Here is a 20,643-nt window from a genome sequence, read left to right as displayed (position 1 = left end):
TGGCAGATGAGTAGAGAAAACATAGGGTGGTGAGGTCCCTTCAGTCCTGTTTCATTGATCTCTGAGAAAAAGCACCCACTATATTCTGTAAAGTGGTTGTTGACAGAAAGGGCATCAAACCAAATAATGGCACTAGTGTATGGGAACAGTGGAATCCATCATCATCATCGTCATAGTTTTAATATGTACTTCCCCATAGCATGGGTTGAATGGAATTTATTGAAGCAGATTTTCTATGATTGGATGCCCTTCTTGTTATCAACTCTCGCCTGTTTCCAAGTAAGGTCATATTCCCCCATACGGATACATATGCATACATATACAATGGGTTTCTTTCAGTTTTTGTCAACCAAATCCACTCACAAGACTTTGGTTGGCCCAGGGGTATAGTAGAAGATGCTTGCTCAAGGTGCTACACAGTGGGAGTGAACCTGGAACCATGTGGTTGGGAAGCCACACCCAATAAAATTAAAAAATGATTCGCATCATAACACCCCATCAAGGAAAGCTGATGCAAAACAATAATAACATTGATGCCAGAAATAATTTTTGAAGAATTCTGAAGCTACTGTGGGGGGAAGTGTCACTGGTAACGCTAGTGTCATTGTTATGTCTTCATCTTTTGATGCTGACCTGGATATGACAATATTCTTTGGTTGGATGCTCTTCCTGACAATAGCTATTGCTTGTCTTCAAGTAAGCCACTTCAGTCCAAGCGTTCCTATACCAAACGACTATGGGACATTTAGTTTATGCAAGGCATAAATAACATCACCAATGTCGGTGTGGTGCCAATGTAAAGAATGCAGAAACCAACACATAAATGCATTCACATATCATACACAAAAAGAGCCATACAATTTCCACCTGCCAAATTTCATTCACAAAGCATTGATCATCCTGAAGCTAGGGTAGAAGATATTTGCACAAAGTGTCATGCAGTGATACTGAACCTAAACTCACATGGTTCCGAAGCAAACTTCGCAACCACACAGCCATACCTGCATCTACTGATAAATCTAAAATTCCAATGAATTTGGACAAAAATATTCCTTATTTTTATTTATTTTTCAATGGTGGAAGTAATTTTCAAATGACGTGGAAATATTTTGACTTACCATCTGGAATGCAGGTGCTTCCATCGGGACTGACAGAATATCCGGGGAAACAGGAACATTTGAATGACTTGTCAGGACCAGGAGTACAGTTCTGACTGCAGATGCCCCACTGGTCGCATACATTCAATTCTAGTTAAAATAATTAATAAATATAATTAGTTTAATTAAACAAATGTAGATAGAAACAAATATAACATTTTTTATGTTTCTTTTACAATTAGCTCAGTAATTTTAACCCTTTAGCATTTAGATTACTTTGTCAAATGTAATGCTTATTTATTCACATTGTTTTCGAATGGCGGTGCCCCAGCATGGCCACAGCTCGTGAGCTGAAACTAGATAAAATGAGAAAAAAAATGGAAAATGAATTAATCATGCATTATCCTGTAACTACAAAATTTCTATGTTGTGATTGTTTGACAATGTAGGGTTGATGTGAAAGGCCAGATCCGGCCAGTTTGAACATAAAACAGGCAGAATATACTGGCCTGATAGGGCCAATTTAGATGCTAACGAGTTAATCAACATCATCAACTCAACAGCTTAAAACAAAAACCAACAAACAAAAACTGAGAGAATATAAATTACCAGCACATGTTTTCATGTCAGGAAGTAGTTTCTTGTGTGGTGGACATAGGCAGATGAAGCCCGTTGGTGTAGGAACACAGGTGTGGCTACAGACGCCAGAAGAACACTCGTCAACACCTGAAACAAAAATCATAAAACTTGTTAATTACAAACAGGAATAACACACTTGAAGAATTCTTAGAATATGTATTGTAGTAGTAGTAGTAGTAGTATTGAGAGGATACTATATGGTTATTCAACCTGCTAGAAATAGCAACAAAACTCCCTTCAAGTCATACCCCCTCATTTCAAACAACAGAAACATTTAATAATGTAGTCCTAAATACACTATATCTGAAAAATTGATGATGGTCACTGTTGGATTGTTTTTGATCATAAGTTTATTTGACAACCTGGAGTCAAACATTGGTATTGACCTCTAGGTAATGTGAAGCCGAAATCTAATGTGTGCTTGTACATTTTTATATATCATCATCATCATTTAACGTCCGTTTTCCATGCTAGCATGAGTTGGACGGTTTGACTGGTGTCTGGGAAGCCAGGAGGCTGCACCAGGCTCCAGTATGATCTGTCAGTGTTTCTACAGCTGGATGCCCTTCCTAATGCCAGCCACTCCATGAGTGTAGTGGGTGCTTTTTACATGCCAGGCGAGGCTGGCAACGGCCACAATTGGTTGGTGCTTTTTACGTGACGTAGCAACTAGAGACATAAATCTCTACTACACCAAGGATCAAGGTGTTGTGTATGTGAATAAAAGTCCTAAATTAGGGAATGGAGTTGATAAAATTCTAGGCTACACATGTTTCATAGCTAGCAGAGGTTCTGCAAGCTATGAAACATACCTAGCCTGGATTTTATCTACTCCATTCCCTAATATTGGATTATATATATATATATATATATATATATATATATAGTTAATCCAAACAAGAAAGCACAAAAAAACACAACAACGCGAGGACGTGGAACAAATATAGTATTATTGGACGCTCAGGAAAGAAGGGAAGAAGGAGGGTTTAACGTTTCGAGCAGAGCTCTTCGTCGGAAACATAGGAGGAGGAAAGATCCAGAGAAGGGAAGACAGAGGGAAAAAAAAAATCGCCAATGGTACACACGCGGTCACATTTTGAATATATATATATATATACACATACACACACACACACACATACCGATACAACTACAATACATGCACATATATATGTTTCTATCTACTAACCACATTCGCCTCCTTCGTCTGATTTGTCTGCGCAATTGAATATGCCATCACACAACTTGTCTGGTGTAATACATGTGAGGGAATCATTGCCGCACGTTCGGTTAGGGAACTGGCATGGTGTGTTAAAGGCTGCAAAGAATAAAGCAAACAAAGTTAAAGAGTTTTTAGGAAAACAATCACATTACTGGTATTGCAATATCATATTCATATCATCTAAGGCTGGCTACTGATACTCCACAGGGTTCTTGAAGAACGATCACTAAACAAGTGTCACCTTAGTCTGCTGGCTGTGGACAGCTGACACTTTCCATCATACCCATCAAAATAAACTGAGTTTTCATCAAATAATAATAATAATAATAAATAATAATAAAGGCCCTGATGCAATACCAGACAGTAGCTCTCATAGCTCCTGATCTTAACTGATTGGAAGTGTTATCATGTACATTGTTTCGTCTTGATATAAAAGATGAGCTACAGCAAATATTCTGCTCAATACCACAGATTTGCTTGTCAGTTGTTTGACCATAACCAGTTGAGCATGTCCCTTAGTGGCTGACAATATGTGCAATCTCTGATCACAAGCAGAAGTAGTTGGGGAGCATCATAGCCGTGTGTTGAAAGGAATTCTTAGAGGTTTGGATAATTCACCTTTGGAAACATGGGTGGTCCATTCAACAGCCTTAAACAATCCTTATTCAGGGACCTTTTGAGCGGGATGGGTTACTCGACCAGAAGAAAATTCTAACTGCGCCCCACCTGCAAGGTGTCATGCGCTGTTTATCTTGATATGAGATCACCATGTCACGCACATATGGTTGTAAAGCATGTGCCTGGTGTACCCTTATCAGATGGGTAGTCATAATGGGTATACTGGAGCTTCGTATATTTTACCCCAGTGTCACTTTGATGGCATGCACTGCTCTCTCACTCAATAATAATAATAATAATGGTTTCAAATTTTGGCACAAGGCTAACAATTTCCAAGGAGGGAGAAGGTCGATTACTTCAATACAATTACTCAACTGGTACTTATTTTATTGATTCTGAAAGGATGAAAGGCAAAGTTGACCCTGGCGGTATTTGAACTCAGAATGTTAAGATGGACGAAATGCCACTAAACATTTTGTCCAACATGCAAATTATTCAGCCAGCTCACTGTCTTACTTTAATAATAATTCTTTCTACTACAGGCACAAAGACTGAAATTTTTTAGAAGAGGGGTAGATAATCAATTACATCAACCCCAGGGCTCAAATGGTACTTATTTTATTGACCCCGAAAGGATGAAAGGCAAAGTCGGCCGCGGCGACATTTGAATTCAGAACGTAAAGACGCATGAAATGCCGTGAAGTATTCTGATCAGCATGCCAAGAGTTCTGCCAGCTTGCCACCTTGCTTTGATAACAACAACAACAACAAAAATAATAATAATAATAATAATAATAACAACAACAAAGATGATGATATGATGATGAAGAGCAAGTAGTGCATATCAAGTGGTAGACTTACGGCAGTTTTTTTCATCCGATTGATCAAGACAATCATTGATATGATCGCAAACCCATTTTTGGATGATACACTGGTTTTTACTGCACTGAAAGAGGTCAGGAGCACAACCACCTTTTGAACCTGGTAAAAGACAAAAACATTCCAGTCACAGACGTAACATCTTGAGAAGGAGACATTCCCAGATTAAATAATTCTTTCTTTCCATTTTTTGTTCTTCTTCAATACTCTGGAACGAGCTATGGCCATGGCATTCACAGGCCCTTTAAGGGGACAGTGAAATTGATGTAAGGTAGGGAACACAAGGGGGATGGAATAATAGCAGTTAGTGGAAGGGCGTAGGGTCAAAGACACAATACATCTACACCCTTTATAAAAGACAGTGCAATGATGAGTGACAGTGGTTAATGATGGACGACAGTGGTTAATGATGGATGACAGTGGTTAATGATGGATGACAGTGGTTAATGATGGATGACAGTGGTTAATGATGCATGACAGTGGTTAATGATGCATGACAGTGGTTAATGATGGATGACAGTGGTTAATGATGGATGACAGTGTGATTGATGATGGGTGACAGTATGATTAGTGAAGGGGTGACAGAGTAATGATGGATGAGTGATTAATGACAGTAATGCTGAATAACAGAGATTAATGAGCATTAGAGTGATTAATGGCAGGTAAGAGAGTAGAGGTAAGTGACAGAGTAATGAGGGAATAGACTAAAACCAAAACCAAAGAAAAAAACAAAACAAAAAACAAATATAATAATAATAATTACTTACAATCAGTTTCATCTGAATTGTCGTCACAGTCTGGTTCATGGTCACATTTCCAAGCACTTGGAATACAAAGACCGTTTGATCGGCATGTAAAATGATCACTAGAACAGCTATGTCGTGTACTATCTGCAGGAGGATGACACAAAACAAAATAAAAGAATTTAGTTGGAAATCATTACAAAGTTTCCAGTATCTACAAAAATATACAAATCAAAAATCCAGATTGTGACTTTTAGTGAATTGGTTTTCTTCTTTTATGGACATTAATTGAAACAAGAATGAATGTAAAAGTGTGAATTAACAAATGTAAGACACTAAAACAGAAATTATGAAGTGGAAGACACTAACACTGAGAATTATGAAATATAATAACTTATGACTAATTATGAAATGTAAGAAATCCTAACAGTTACTTATGAAATGTAAAAAAAATTAAGTCTCAAAATTTTGAAATAAAAGAAACTAAAATTGTAAAATACATAGTGCAAAATAAAGTCTGTAAATAATGAAATGTTAAAGCCTATGACTTTAAATCAAGAAATATATCTAAGAGAACAAGATTGTAAATTGTGAATCTTTAACCCTTTTGATACCAACCTGACTGAAACCGGCTCTGGCTCTGAGTACAAATGTCTTGTTTTCATAAGTTTTGAATTAAAACCTAAGCCACAATTTATGTTTCTAACACTAAATTCTTTGTTATATTTAAAGTAATTGAAAGAAACACAGAGCATCTCAAAATAAATACAGTAATGAAAGGATTAAGATTTCATGTCTAAACTATGAAATATAAAGAAAACAGGATTGTATATTATAAAATGTGAAAAGCAGTATGATTATTTGTTGAATCTTTTTGATTCAATAAAAAGATAGAAAATTTAATTCGATACAAAGGAAAATCTATAGCATAATTAGAGAAGAAAAAGCTTACTGCAGCCAAGTTCATCAGAAGCATCCGGACAGTTAGGTGTTCCATCACATTGGAAATTCAATGGGAAGCACATACTAGAATTTTTACATTTGAATTCTCGCCCTGGATCACACTGGTATTTGCAATTCATCTGGGGGAAAAAAAAAAGAACATTTGATACAAGGAAATAAAAAGAGAAAAACACAGTAACATAAAATTTGGCAACATTACAAGGATTTGGTGTATTTAACTAATAGGAATTGGTCTGAGCTTTTGCATCAGAGTGCACTCTTCTATAGGTACCTGAGGGCCTGGTAGGGATGGTGTTAAATCAAACAGTAAATTAAGTCTATATACCACTCAAGTACAGCTACAGTCCATACCAGAATTCTTTGTTTAACATTCATTTTTCCATGCTAGTACAGCATGGACGGGAATTGATTTTAAGGCAGAATTCAGTAGCTGGATGCTTTACCTGTCATTAGGCCTTATTCCTCAAATAAGGGATTCTTATATTACACAGGTTATTATAAGTGCAGAATGACCACTCACCATGGCAGTGCATAATATAAACAAATGCTTCAAGCACATTCACAAGTGCACACACACACACACACACACACAACCATCATATATATATATATATACAGAGAGAGAGTGAGAGAGGGAATTATGCAAGTAAAGAAGACTGCTTAAGTTAGATATACAAAATATACATATATATACATATATATATATATATCATCATCATCATCATTTAGCGTCCGCTTTCCATGCTAGCATGGGTTGGACGGTTCAACTGGGGTCTGTGAAGCTGGAAGGCATCGTCAGGCCCAGTCAGATCTGGCAGTGTTTCTACGGCTGGATGCCCTTCCTAACGCCAACCACTCCGTGAGTGTAGTGGGTGCTTTTTATGTGCCACCCGCACAGGTGCCAGACATGTGTATATATATACACATGTAAACAGGGAGAAAATAAAGACTAAAAATGTTCAGATGATGAATATTCATGTTTAAATATATAGCTTTGTATATATTTATTAACACAGCAAACTTATACAGAGTACAAAGGCACAGAAAATTAAGGACAGCTGTTTGGTATTACAGGTCCGACAGCTGTTTTTGGGGGGCTTGGAATTAATTCATAATGTTGTCAAATGTAGTTCACAAAATGTCTAATATATGCAACCAGTAGTGGAAGCATATAAACATTAGGTAGATCCATCATCAGGGTAGAGAGATAATTATCTGACATTTCAAATCATAATGCAGTGAAATTTAAAGGCAGAATGGCTGAAGAAGGCAAACAGAAGTAGAGGGAGAAAGTAGGCAGTTTAGTGTATATATATATAATTGATGTTTGCCTTCTCGAGCCATGCCTGGCTCATAAGGGCCGGTTTCCCAGTTTCCTTGGCATATAGGTTCCCCACCTGGACGGGACGCCGGTCCTTCGCAAGAGGAAAGAGTTACAGAAAGTTGTGGCGAAAGAGTCAGCGGAAGTTTGCAATTACCTTCTGCCGGAGCCGCGTGGAGCTTAGGTGTTTTACTCATAAACACACACATCGCCCGGTCTGAGATTTGAACACATGATCCCTCGACGGCGAGTTCGCTGCTCTAACCACTAGTCTATGTGCCTCCACGAAGGACATACATTCTCTGTTTACCAAATTCACTTTCAAAGCATTGATCAGGGCTATTGTAAAAAATACTTGCCCTAGGTGCCATATAGTGGGACTGAACCTGAAACCACATGGCTGTGAGGCAAATTTCTTAACCTCACAACTATACCAATGCCTGCATTCCACAAACACCAACAATACTTATTATTGCGAAGCATACCAACCTCATCGGATCCATCAGGACAATCATTCTCTCGATCACATCGGTGTTCATAAGGTATACATCGCCCATTGGTGCATTGAAAATAATCTGGTTTACAGGTGGAGTAAACTGGAAAAAGTACAAAAAAAAAATTGCATGATTAGATGAACAATGGAACGAAATGTATGTTGTAAATGTATCTTTATTGATCTCGACAATAAAACTGCCTTCCTCTTTACCGTCACCTCATTCAGTTGGATGGGATCATAGTTTTGCAGGCTGCACAGCAACCTTACTAGTGTTGGTGCCATGAAGAACAGATACCCTCTGTAAAGTTGATTTCCTTTGGAAGCTGCAGAAACCATGTCAAAGCAGACATTGGGCCATGATGCAGTTTTGGGACCTGTCGAATCTTATCAAGCAAAACAAACCAAGCATGAAACATGGATGGTAAATGATGATAAGAGTGACAATGATAGTGATATTTTATCTATTTATTTCAGTCAGACTGTGGCCATGCTGAGGCACCAGTACTTATTTTTTTTAAAGCCTGGTACTTGTTCTATCAATCCATTTTGCAGAACTGCTAAGTTACAAGAACATTAACATACCAACACTGGTAGTCAAACTGCGGTGGGACAAACACAGACACAAAGACACACACACACACATGCATGCACACATGAACATCAATCAGTATGTAGGCACACACACACACACACACAGACAAATGCTACTGAACATTTATACAAACACATGCACAACTTAGCATGCTCTCTCTCTCTAACACACACATATACACAAATCCACAGCCCATTTGATTCAGTAACAACTCACTGGTGTGATTCCTACAATAGCCAGCACTGGTGAAAGTAAACCCCCTGAGAGACCAAACAGGGTTAACAGGGAAGGGAGGTAATAAAAATACTTACTGCATTTATCATCTTCGTCTTCTCCACCAGGGCAGTCTTGATCATGGTCACACCACCAATTCTCAGGGATACACCGACCAACACTTGTACACATCCGGTGATTGGGAAGACATTCACGAGCTGCAGGGTTTTAAGAAAATGGAATACATTCTATATTTTTACCAACACAGAGTTACACATTGGTTTTTACAGAGGTTAATATGAATATGTGGAGGCGCATGGCTCAGTCGTTAGAGCGTCGAGCTTACGACCGTGAGGTTGTGAGCTCGAATCCCGGACCGGGCTGCGTGTTGTGTTCTTGAGCAAGACACTTTATTTCACGTTGCTCCAGTTCACTCAGCTGTAGAAATGAGTTGCGACGTCACAGGTGCCAAGCTGTATCGGCCCTTGCCTTTCCCTTGGACAACATCGGTGATGTGGAGAGGGGGGGCCAGTATGCATGGGCGACTACTGATCTTCCATAAAACAACCTTGCCCAGACTTGTGCCTCAGAGGGTAACTCTCTAGGTGCAAACCCATGGTCACTCATGACCGAAGGGGGTCTTTACCCTTTTTACCAATATGAATAATACTAATACTACAGTTATAGACAAAGATGGCAGGATGTGAGTCATGGAAGATTTGGTTGTTATTTCTAGCGAGAGGTTTTCATCACTGACAAGAGAAAGAGAGAGGATGGAATGGTTAAGGTACACAGAGAGAATTTGGGATTTCAAGGTGTTAGGAGGGGCCAGTGAATCAAGGACTGAAACTGAAAGTCATTTAAATGATAAAACATGTCTGAGTATCTCTAAGCAGGTGTGTGTGTGAGGCAGAGAGGGAGGGAGGAGGGGCAGAAAGTCAGTTGGAATTGCATAATTGAAACTATGGACAGCAAATGACATAAATTCCGTAACAGATTCCTGCTCTTTTGATTTTCTTTTAAACAATGGTTGCTGGTAAAATTGCACCAACTTACATCTGTTGCAGTTCTGTGGAGCCTCATCATCACCATTTAAACAGTCTTTCTCCCCATCACACATCCACTGTTGGAGAATACATTTGTTGTTACAACGGAACATGTCACTGTTGCACTCAGTTGTACCTAAAAAATGGAAAGGAACACATTAAGTATGACATAAAACAATGTCGTGTACAACACAGTACAATGCTATACAGTGCAATACAGTGTGATACAATTATACATACATACATATATTTAAAATTAAGAGGAATGACCACTAAAGTGGACACCTAATATGCTAAACATAGACGTCAAATCATCATTACCATGAAGAATGTGTTCTCAAGAAAAAATCTCAGCAAAACGCCAAAATGTAAAAATAAGCAAGACATATGAAAATATATGAAATAAAATACAATTACCTATGTACCATGGTTTCACTTGCTAATATTTACGTATATAAACATACAAATATCTGCAAGATCGTCAGCATAGTCTGTAGCTTACAAAACACAATTTCCAGAGCTAGATACAGAACGCTCAACCGAAACCGAGCATGTATAAAGTTCTACAATTTATATTTGGGTGTATTTTTCAAATGTCTTCACTTTGGCGCGCTGAGGCCAGAAATTACTCTGCAGTTAATAAATTACAGCAGCACACACACATACATACACATGTATACAAGCATACACACATTTTAAAGAGATTTAGAGAGAACAGCAACATTTTTTTTTCTCTCTTTTTGTTTTTTTGTTTTTACTTACCACATCCTCCTTCAACGAAGGTACTGTTCTCATCAGAATTATCTCCACAGTCGTTGTCTCCATCACACACCCACTCGTTGGTTATACAAAATCCATTGTTACAGGAAAACTCATCTTGTGCTTTGCATTTATCTGGTTGCACGTATCCCTTGATTGCTGAAAAATCATTAAATTCAATCATGTCATTTCATATCAATTCAAAATAACATTGTTATGTGTTTCTTTATTACCCACAAGGGGCTAAACACAGAGGGGACAAACAAGGACATACAAACGGATTAAGTCGATTACATTGACCCCAGTGCGTAACTGGTACTTAATTTATCGACTCCGAAAGGATGAAAGGCAAAGTTGACCTCGACAGAATTTGAACTCAGAACGTAACGGCAGACGAAATACGGCTACACATTTTCGCCCGGCATGCTAACGTTTCTGCCAGCTTGCTGCCTTACAATCAATTCAAAATAACATTGTTATGATTGAACACAAAAGTGCAGAGATGGTCTGGTGTTACTGGTGGTGGTGGTGGCGATGGTGCTCATAGAAGTAGTATTGGTGTTGGGTGGTGATAATGTTAGTGGTACTAATGGTGTTATTAATGTTGATGGTAGTGGTGATGGTAATTATAGTGGTAGCATTATTGTTTGCAGTGGTAATGTTCGTGTTTGAAGTGGTAGTGCTGTTGCCTGTAGCAGTAGTATTGTTGTTTGCAGTGGTAATGTTGCTGTTTGTAGTGGTGATGTTATTGTTTGCTGTGGAAGTGCTGTTGCCCGTAGTGGTAGCCTTGTTGTTTGCAGTTGTTGTGTTGTTAATGGTACTTATGGTGTTGGTGGTTGTGATGGTGGGTTATAGGTGTGGTGGGGTTAGTGGTTGATGGCAGGATTAGTAAAGGGGATAAATTAAATGCTTTAAAGTCTTTATTTACATCACTACATTCTGAGTTCAAACCCTACTAAAGTTGACTTTGTCTCCTGCCTTCTTCCCAGGATGGTGGGGTGGTAATAAAATAAATAGCAAGGAAGTACTGAAGTTGATTTAACAAACTACAGCCCCTGCCCCAAAATTTGTAGCCTTGTCGTGCTCATCCACCAAAATTTGCCATCTCACTGAGTCTGTCATCATTGTTTAATGTCCGTTTTCCATGCTGACATAACTTGGTTTGAGAGGAACTGGTGAGTCAGAGGACTGCACCAAACTTCAATGTCTGCTTTGGTATGGTTTCTATGGCTAGATGCTGTTCCTAATGCCAACCAATTTACAGAATGTTCTGATAGCTTTGTAAGTGGCACCAGCACCAGTGAGGTCACTAAGTAATTTGCAAGACAAGACTCGTCCACTGAGGAGGAAAATGTAATACTGAGGGAGGTGGCTTTATGTCAGATGTTGGGAAGTATGATAGAGGGGCAGGAACAGATGTCTTGTTGAAGAAGAAATATGTGGCTTTCCCAGCTGGAAAAAGAGAAAGAGATGGCAAGGGTGTGTCCTTGAAGTACAAGAGAAAATATAAGAGAAAGAATAAGGATAGAAGCCCATGGAAGAGTGAGTGGGTAGGTAAATGTGTGAGAGTGTTAAAAGAGTATAATAAATGATTAAAGACAGGGACAGAGGTAGACAGTGAATAGGATATACAGGTGAAAGAATTGTCAGTGGTGAATATCAGTTTAGGGGAGAGGGGAATGTCCCTCTTCAAAAACTTTGTCACCAAGTTGAACCACAACAAACAAACAAAAGGGATACTTAACATACAGTGAATCTTACCTGTACAGGTGTTGTTGTCAAGTTCTTTTCCTGCAGGACAGGCACAAATATAATTATCACCAGGGAGGGACAGACACAGATCTGAACAACCGCCATTGTCCTCGCTGCATTTGTTGTTGCCTAAAGTTTATAGAAAAGTAAAACTTTAATACCTAAATGTATCACACACACAAAGGTGGTTCCAAAATTTATCACAGAAGATTTTTAAAAATAGTGAGATGCAGGCTTGGCTGCAAGATTAAGAAGTTTGCTCCCCAACCATGTGGTTCCAGGTTCAGTCTGACTGCATGGCACTTTGGGCAAGTATCTACTACTATAGCCTCTGACCAATTAAATCTTTGTGGTTAGATCTATGACAGAGAGAGGACTGCATCTATGAAGGGTCATGATTGTTTTTAGAGAAGTAACATAAATAAACCTGGTAACAATATTTGCATTTTAACCAGATTATCAAGACTGCTTTTTTCTCGTTTTTCTCGGAATTTGAATATGATTTGGAAATTCTGTCATCAGTGAAAAAAAAACATGACTGATGATGGACCAAGGTCCAGTTGAATCGCATTATCTAAGTCCTGGCCTTTAATAATTTCTATAAAAGTTTAGCATAGGGAGCACTGGTCCATGCAAATATCTTTAAAAAGGCACAATTTTGATGGAACAGTATAAGATAATATGGATAATACACCAGAGTTCAAAATTTGAGGGATTAAAATAATCATTTTTTGCTTTATCTTAGATGACAAAGGAGCGAAATATGTGGCACCATGCCAAATCAGACTGGGATCTGGTAGAGTACTCTTGCTTGCCAGCTCTGGTCAAACCATTCAACCCATGCATGGGAAACAACATTAAATGATGATGATGATGATGGTGGGTGGGAGGTATATTTGAAAAGCATCATTCAATGAAAGGAGGGCACTGGATTATAAATGGATGGTAACAGCTGGACTATGTTATCCCAATCATCATCATCATCATGATTTAACAACAGTCTTCAATGCTGGCATGAGTTGAATGGCTTAATAGGATCCAGCAAGCTGGAGGACTGTGTTCACTTCCAAAGTCAGCTTTGGCACAGTTTCTGTAGCTGGGTACCCATCCTGATGCCAGTAATTTTACATAGTGTATTAGATACCCTTTTCTGTGACACTGACTAGTGATGTCACCAGACAACTTCGATCACAAAAAAACCTCTTGACTAAGTGGGGTTTTAGTAAAGAGGGAGGTAACTTCATGCTAAGTGCTGAGGGGCTTCATCATCATCATCATTTAGCATCCACTTTCCATGCTAGCATGGGTTGGACAGTTCAACTGGGGTCTGGGAAGCCAGAAGGCTGCACCAGGCCCAGTCTGATCTGGCAATGTTTCTACAGCTGGATGCCCTTCCTAACGCCAACCACTCCATGAGTGTAGTGGGTGCGTTTTACGTGCCACTGGCACAGGTGCCAGACGAAGCTGGCAAACGGCCACGGTCGGATGGTGCTTTTTATGTGCCACTGGCACATGGGCCAGGTGAGGCTGGCAACGGCCACGATCAGATGGTGCTTTTTACATGCCACCGGCACAGAGGCCCGTCGGGGCGGCGCCGGTAACGGCCATGGCCACGTTCGGATGGTTCGCTTACGTGCCACCGGCACTGGTATCACAGCTACAATTTCCATTGTTAAGTATGATAAAGGGACAGACACATTGTTGTCTTGCTGTAGAGATACAAGGTTAATCTGTATTATGTAAATAAATGTAGGTAGGAGTAGCTGGAAAGAAGACAATCATAGTGATATGAAAATATTTTCAAATATTTAAAATATTTAAAAATAAGATAGATAACAGTTTTATTACCAGGAAGAAGTTTCTTTGAGAAAAGTGTTAAGCTGTGTGAGAGGATGCTGTCAGCACTTCGGAGTGTATAATGGTCTTTAGTTTTCAGGTTGTAAGCATTCAAGGATGCTGAGGCAGTGTAGTAGAGAATATCGTAGTGGACAACCAAATCATTGGGGTAATGGAGCTGAGGGTCTATTTTAGAAGAGAGAACCACTTTACGCTGAAGAGAGAAATTTTATTATTATTATCATCATCATTATTATTATTATTAGGTTAAAAGAAAGTAAAAATACTATATATAAATATTTTATATATCAAAAATTTAATTCAGAGGCATAAGCATACCTGAGAGAGAGAGAGAGAGAGAAAGAAAGAAAGAAAGAGAGAGAAAGAAAGAATAGAATTAACTCAGACTGATACTTTACTTATTAACTCTGAACAAATAAAGGACAAAGTTAACCTCAGCAACATTTGAACATAGAGCAGAGCCAAAATGAATAAGACAACATACTAACAAGTCAGCTAACTTACCCCACTCACTCTCTCTCTCTCACACACACACACACACACACACACACACACACAAACACACACAAAGACAGACAGAGGCAAATATTTTGTATGTCAAACCCAAGCTGTTATATTTGATTTTTTTTTTATCCACATAATTGCCTGCATATCTCAGAGCTACTCTATACCTGGTAGAATTGGTCCCTCATAAAGACATCGGAATCTAAGTTCAAATTTGAGTGCTACTAAATGTTTTCTATACCAAGAGTCTCTTGATCTAATGTGTTGACTGTGTGTGTGTGTGTGTGTGTGTGTGTGTGTGTGTGTGTTTGTATGTGTATGTGTGTGTGTGTGTATTGTTAAAAATATTATCAAACAAGTGAAAAGATATTGAAAAAATAAAAGAAAATGTGTTTTTCCTTTTATTTGCACTAAATTAATTCCTAGCTATATTATTTGACTACAGTAGTGTACAATCAAATAATTTCATAATGCAATAATATGCATCGTAAAACAGACTATTACAATCTAACTATTTCAAAAGGCGTTATTACACATTCCAAAACATCATAACCCATTCAAAATACATAACTACAATCAAATCATTTCAAAATCATGAATTCCAAAGAACAATCAATATTTTCAAAATATCTTATTAAACTCTTCAAACTCCATAATTACAAAAATATATTGATGTACATAACTTCAAACTGGTCACACTTCTTACATAAGATATTCATTACTATGTATATGAGTAATGGCTTGCTACTAGCCTTCATTCAATGCAGTGTATCTACCAGAAGTAACCTCATAAGAATCATTTAATGTCCGGTTCTCATGCTGGCATGGGTTTGGTGGTTCAGCAGAGTTTGATGAATCAGAGACCTGCATCATGCACCAGTGTCTTCCTGGGAATGGTGTCTGCAGCTGATGTTCTTAACACTAACCATCTAACAGAATGTGCTGGGTGTTTGTATTTTTTGTGGTACCAGCACTAGATGATCAACTTGTAACTAGGCAAGGCTAAGACACTGAAGTTTCCTTTATAACTGAGGAAGGAAGAGAAGAAAGTGTCTTCAAAAATTGAAGCAGTGTGCCACTTTTTATACATACATACAAACAAATAAACACACACATGTATGTATATGTGAGTGTGGTGCCACATAAAAAGTACCCAGTACACTCTCTAAAGTAGTTGCCATTAGAAAAGGCATCCAGCTGCAGAAACCAGCCCAAAACAGACTATGAAACCTAGTGCAGCTTCTGACATTGCGAGCTCCTGTCACACCATCCAACCCATGCCAGCTTGGGAAAGACGCTAAATGACGATATTAAGGAGGATAGAGGTGGAAGTGACATGGGAAGAGAGAGAAAGTGAAAAAGTGGACCAGGAGAGAATGAGAAGAGTAGATAGAGAGGAAGACGGAAAGAGAGACAGAGGATGGATGAGAGAGAGCAATGGAGATAGGGGATGGACAGCAATGATAAAGAAATTGTTTCCACAAACCTCTACAGTTCCAACTAAACTAGTTTTTTCAATCTTGTTAAAGGAGGAATCTGCCCAATAAAGTTCTTTATTTATAGAATCCAAAAAGAGACCAGTGGGGAAAAGTTCCTTCCCTGATACAAAAGTTTCTTGATCAGATCCGTCCATCTTAGCACGTTGGATTGTCGCTGTTGCAGTCGAGTTGACAGGGTAATAGACCCAGTTAGTCCAGTAAATGTGTCTGTAATGAACAGTAATTAATGAATTAGTTAATCAGGTGAATTAGTTAACAAAGAAAAAGAAAAAGACAATGACAACTGCAACTAAAAAGTTCATGGAAGTGAATAAAACATTTTTTTTTCCCCAAAGAATTACCTTCACAGAATTTTAATGCAAATGAATTTGTGTGGTGATGATGGTGACAGTGGTAGTGATGGTAGTTCTTCTGATCGAAACAAGGAAAATTAGGTTTCTCATTTTATCTATTGACTAGCACTATGACCCGGCAATGCTAGTGCATGCATATACAGCTGTGTGCGTGCGTGCACGCATACACGCGAGTACTGTCCAAATCTCCGACCAATCACATACAGCTAGCTGGCATTCAATTGGCGTATCAAGTTTCAGGCATTTTGATTGGGTTTTGGATAGAAAATTCACAAAAAAGTCACTTCTTTGCGGTGTGACTGGGGAAATATAAAGATGTGCACGACCACCCATGGACGGTTTTGAATGACCATAGAAAGTGCAAGCCCACTAACTGAAAAATTGTGGATTTGTATAAAGGACATGCACACACACACACACACACAGACATTTTGCCGTTTATATATAGAGAGATTGCATCTCCTAACATAAATGTCGGTGTTTGTTTCTCTCCATTCTTTTCCACCCATTTCTCCTGATGAAAAGAAATGGGGTAACAGCTATTGCAAAGCATCCTATCCACTTCTCTAACAATTCCACCAATTCACCCGCCTAGGATTGGTGATACTCTATCTTATCAACATTGAAAGGATAAAGGGGGAAACTAACCTTGGTGGGATTTGAACTCAAGGAGTAGAGACTCAGATCAAAGTTTTCTATTTGATGCTCTATTACTGCTAATATACCTGCCTTCAGCGATATTAAACATGAATCCCTTAAATACTAACTCACATGAGACTGCCCTTGGTTCTATGGAGCTAACTTCTTTTAAAATGATTTAAGTTAAAACTTCTTGCATCAAAATTTTATGCTCATTTATGTTCTAAACACCAGCTTGATTTAGATGAAGCTAATATACTAACTAAATTTTTCATTATTTTAGTGAATGGTAACAGGAAAGTGGGAAATAAATGGGTGATAACATTCTTATTAATAAAGAAAAACCTCTGATCCCCACCTCCTCCTGAAGGAGGAAGAAGAAAAAGAAGAAGAAGAAGAAGAGGAAGAAGAAGAAAAAGAAAAAGAAAAAGAAAAAGAAAAAGAAGAAGAAGAAAAAGAAAAAGAAAAAGAAAAAGAAAAAGAAGAAAAAGAAGAAGAAGAAGAATGTAGTGGTGGTGTTACCCTCCCAGTGGATCCACGACAATAGCTTTCGGGTGTATCGTGTTAGTGGAAATCACTTTCCAGCTTTCTCTGTGGTCCAAATTGAGAACATTGATTGTCTGAAGACGTTGATCAGTCCAGAAAAGATTTCTTCCAAGGGGGTCTATAGCCAGTCCGCCACATGTTATGGTCCCTAAGAGACACAGGAAAATAAAAAATTAAAAAATTAAAAAACTCAGCATTCAGAAAAAGTTACATATATTTAATTACATATCTATCATATAACTCGTCCTTTGATCCCAGTATTTGACAGGTACTCTTATTTTACTGACCTTATCATCATCATCATCATCATCGTTTAACGTCTGCTTTCCATGCTAGCATGGGTTGGACGGTTCGACCGGGGATCTGGGAAGCCAGAAGGCTGCACCAGGCTCCGGTCTTATCTGGCAATGTTTCTACAGCTGGATGCCCTTCCTAACGCCAACCACTCCGTGAGTGTAGTGGGTGCTTTTTAAGTGCCACCTGCACTGGTGCCGGGCGAGGCTGGCATTGGCCACGGTCGGATTGGTGCATTTTACGTGCCACCTGCACAGAAGCCAGTCGAGGATTAAAAGCGAAGTTGACGTTAGAAGGATTTCAACTCAAAACATAATGGGTCAGAAGAAATAACACTAAATATTTTGTCCAATGTGATAAAGCGGTGAGCTGGCAGAATTGTTAGCATGCCGGGCATTTTGTTCGTCTTTATGTTCTGAATTCAAATTCCACCAGGGATGACTTTGCTTATCATCCTTTTGGAGGTTGATTAAATAAGTACCAGTTGAGCTCACTGCCTTATATAACAATCCTTTCTACTATAGGTACAAGGCCTCAAAATTTGTGAGGAGGGGACTAGTTGATTACACTGACCCCAGTACTTCACTGCTACTTTATTTATTGACCCCCACCAAAAGGATGAAAGCAAAGTTGATCGTGGTGGAATTTGAACTTAAAACGTAGTGACAGGCAAAATAACTATTTCTTTATTACCCACAAGGGGCTAAACACAGAGGGGACAAACAAGGACAGACATAGATATTAAGTCGATTACATCGACCCCAGTGCGTCACTGGTACTTAATTTATCGACCCCGAAAGGATGAAAGGCAAAGTCGACCTCGGCGGAATTTGAACTCACAACGTAACACAGGCAAAATACCGCTAAGCATTTCATCCAGCATGCTAACGATTCTGCCAGCTCGCTGCCTTATATAATAATAATAATAATAATAATAATAATAATAATAATAAATGCCCTGATGCAGTACCGGGCAGTGGCTCTCATGGCTTCTGATCTTAACTGATTGGAAGTGTTATCATGTACATTGTTTTGTCTTGGTATAAAAGATGGGCTACAGCAAATATTCTGCTCAATACCACAGATTTGCTTGTCAGTTGTTTGACCGTAACCAGTTGAGCATGTCCCTTAGTGGCTGACGATATGTGCATCTCTGATCACGAGCAGAAGTAGTGGGGGAGCATCATAGCCGTGTGTTGAGAGGGATTCTTTGGGGTTTGAATAATTCACCTCTGGAAACATGGGCGTTTTGTTCAACATCCTTAAACAACCCTTATTCAGGGACCTTTCGAGTGAGATGGGTTACTCGACCTGAAGAAAATTCTAACTGGGCCCCACCTGCAAGGTCATGTGCTGTTTATCTTGATATGAGATCACCATGTCGCGCACACAGGTGGTGATGCATGTGCCTAGTGTACCCTTATCAGACAGATAGTCATGATGGGTATACTGGGCTTCGAATATTTTACCCCAGTGTCACTTTGATGGCATGCACTGCTCTCTCACTCAATAATAATATAAATAAAATGTCAAAAGTTTTGATGTGTTTACTTTTAACATAACTTGTATTTAAACGACATAAAAATTTTCAAAAATGGTAACATACCATGTGTAACATTGACAAAATTTTCTATAAGAGTTTCATTATGTACATCATATCGACCAATCTGTCGCCGTGCAATGTCAGAGTAGAAAATATGGCCGGACTGGGAATCAAAGGCAATAGCTGCAGGTCGTAATAAACCTTGGACTGGTTTCATCATGTCATTCTTAAAATTTGGTTGCATCGATGCCCCAACAATTGTTCCTTCTTCAGCATTTGTATACAACAGGAATTCAGTTTCATTAATTTCTAGAGTAAATAAAAATTTTAATCATGTTAATTATTCTGCACTAAAAAGACCAAATTACCATATTTGATGGCATAAAAGAGACATGGATGTGTATTTCAACAAACACTGGCTTGAGCAGTTACATGTTATTTAATCCACAACTGGCAAAAAAAAGAAATCTTTTTAGTGCATCATGAGCTTGTGGAAGACCCTACTTCACAGATAAAATCTGGAGTAATTTTTGGAAACATTTTTTTGTGAGGAAAAATGGTTGCCTTATATGCTATTAAAGAATTAACAGTTAATCTTATGTATTTGACACAACATTTTTTTTTTTTCAAAACAAATAAAATCAGAATAAATTTTTCAAACAATTTTCAGCAGCTAAAAAACTACAAAAAACAAAAATTTGATTTACTTCAGCTCAGTCTAATTCTGAAAAATGTGCACCCTTATACTTTACTGTTAATATAACAATTAACGTAAGACAACTGAGATGATCTATTAGGAAGAGAGGGATAATATCTTAAAGAATATACAATATTTACTTGTGTATATTGCAAGGAATTTATTACAAAACACCAGGGTTGAAACCGAGGGTGGGTAGCATTATAACCATAGGCAGAAAAAAGATAGAGTTACAATATATATTACAGATTTTTAGGTACAAATATTGTGAGATTTTGGTGAGTTAAAATATAATTTTTTACTGGTTTCAGGCTTCACCAAGGCACCTCTTTAAGGGTTTATTTTAAACCCTTTAGCATTTAAACTGGCCA

General features: G+C 38.4%; 1 protein-coding gene across 4 annotated transcripts in view; it reads right to left on the bottom strand.

The window, feature by feature from the left end:
* The window catches only part of LOC115223367 (low-density lipoprotein receptor-related protein 1B), a 262,355-nt gene that overhangs the window by 105,632 nt on the left and 136,080 nt on the right, over window positions 1–20,643 (bottom strand). For all 4 annotated transcript variants that reach the window (XM_029793862.2, XM_036512479.1, XM_029793861.2 and 1 more), the window contains 15 exons: window positions 19,639–19,884; window positions 17,715–17,886; window positions 16,188–16,407; window positions 14,189–14,390; window positions 12,350–12,469; window positions 10,592–10,747; window positions 9,840–9,965; window positions 8,882–9,001; window positions 7,972–8,078; window positions 6,151–6,280; window positions 5,223–5,345; window positions 4,438–4,557; window positions 2,926–3,054; window positions 1,707–1,823; window positions 1,119–1,247 (listed from right to left, as the gene is read on the bottom strand). In XM_029793862.2, the coding sequence (XP_029649722.1) occupies window positions 1,119–1,247; window positions 1,707–1,823; window positions 2,926–3,054; window positions 4,438–4,557; window positions 5,223–5,345; window positions 6,151–6,280; window positions 7,972–8,078; window positions 8,882–9,001; window positions 9,840–9,965; window positions 10,592–10,747; window positions 12,350–12,469; window positions 14,189–14,390; window positions 16,188–16,407; window positions 17,715–17,886; window positions 19,639–19,884 (2,217 nt within the window). The remainder of the gene's footprint in view (window positions 1–1,118; window positions 1,248–1,706; window positions 1,824–2,925; window positions 3,055–4,437; window positions 4,558–5,222; window positions 5,346–6,150; window positions 6,281–7,971; window positions 8,079–8,881; window positions 9,002–9,839; window positions 9,966–10,591; window positions 10,748–12,349; window positions 12,470–14,188; window positions 14,391–16,187; window positions 16,408–17,714; window positions 17,887–19,638; window positions 19,885–20,643) is intronic.

This window comes from Octopus sinensis, linkage group LG23 (assembly GCF_006345805.1).
Source record: "Octopus sinensis linkage group LG23, ASM634580v1, whole genome shotgun sequence".
NCBI lineage: Eukaryota > Metazoa > Mollusca > Cephalopoda > Octopoda > Octopodidae > Octopus > Octopus sinensis.
Note: the sequence above shows the minus strand (reverse complement) of the source record. Positions and strands in the feature narration are given on the sequence as shown.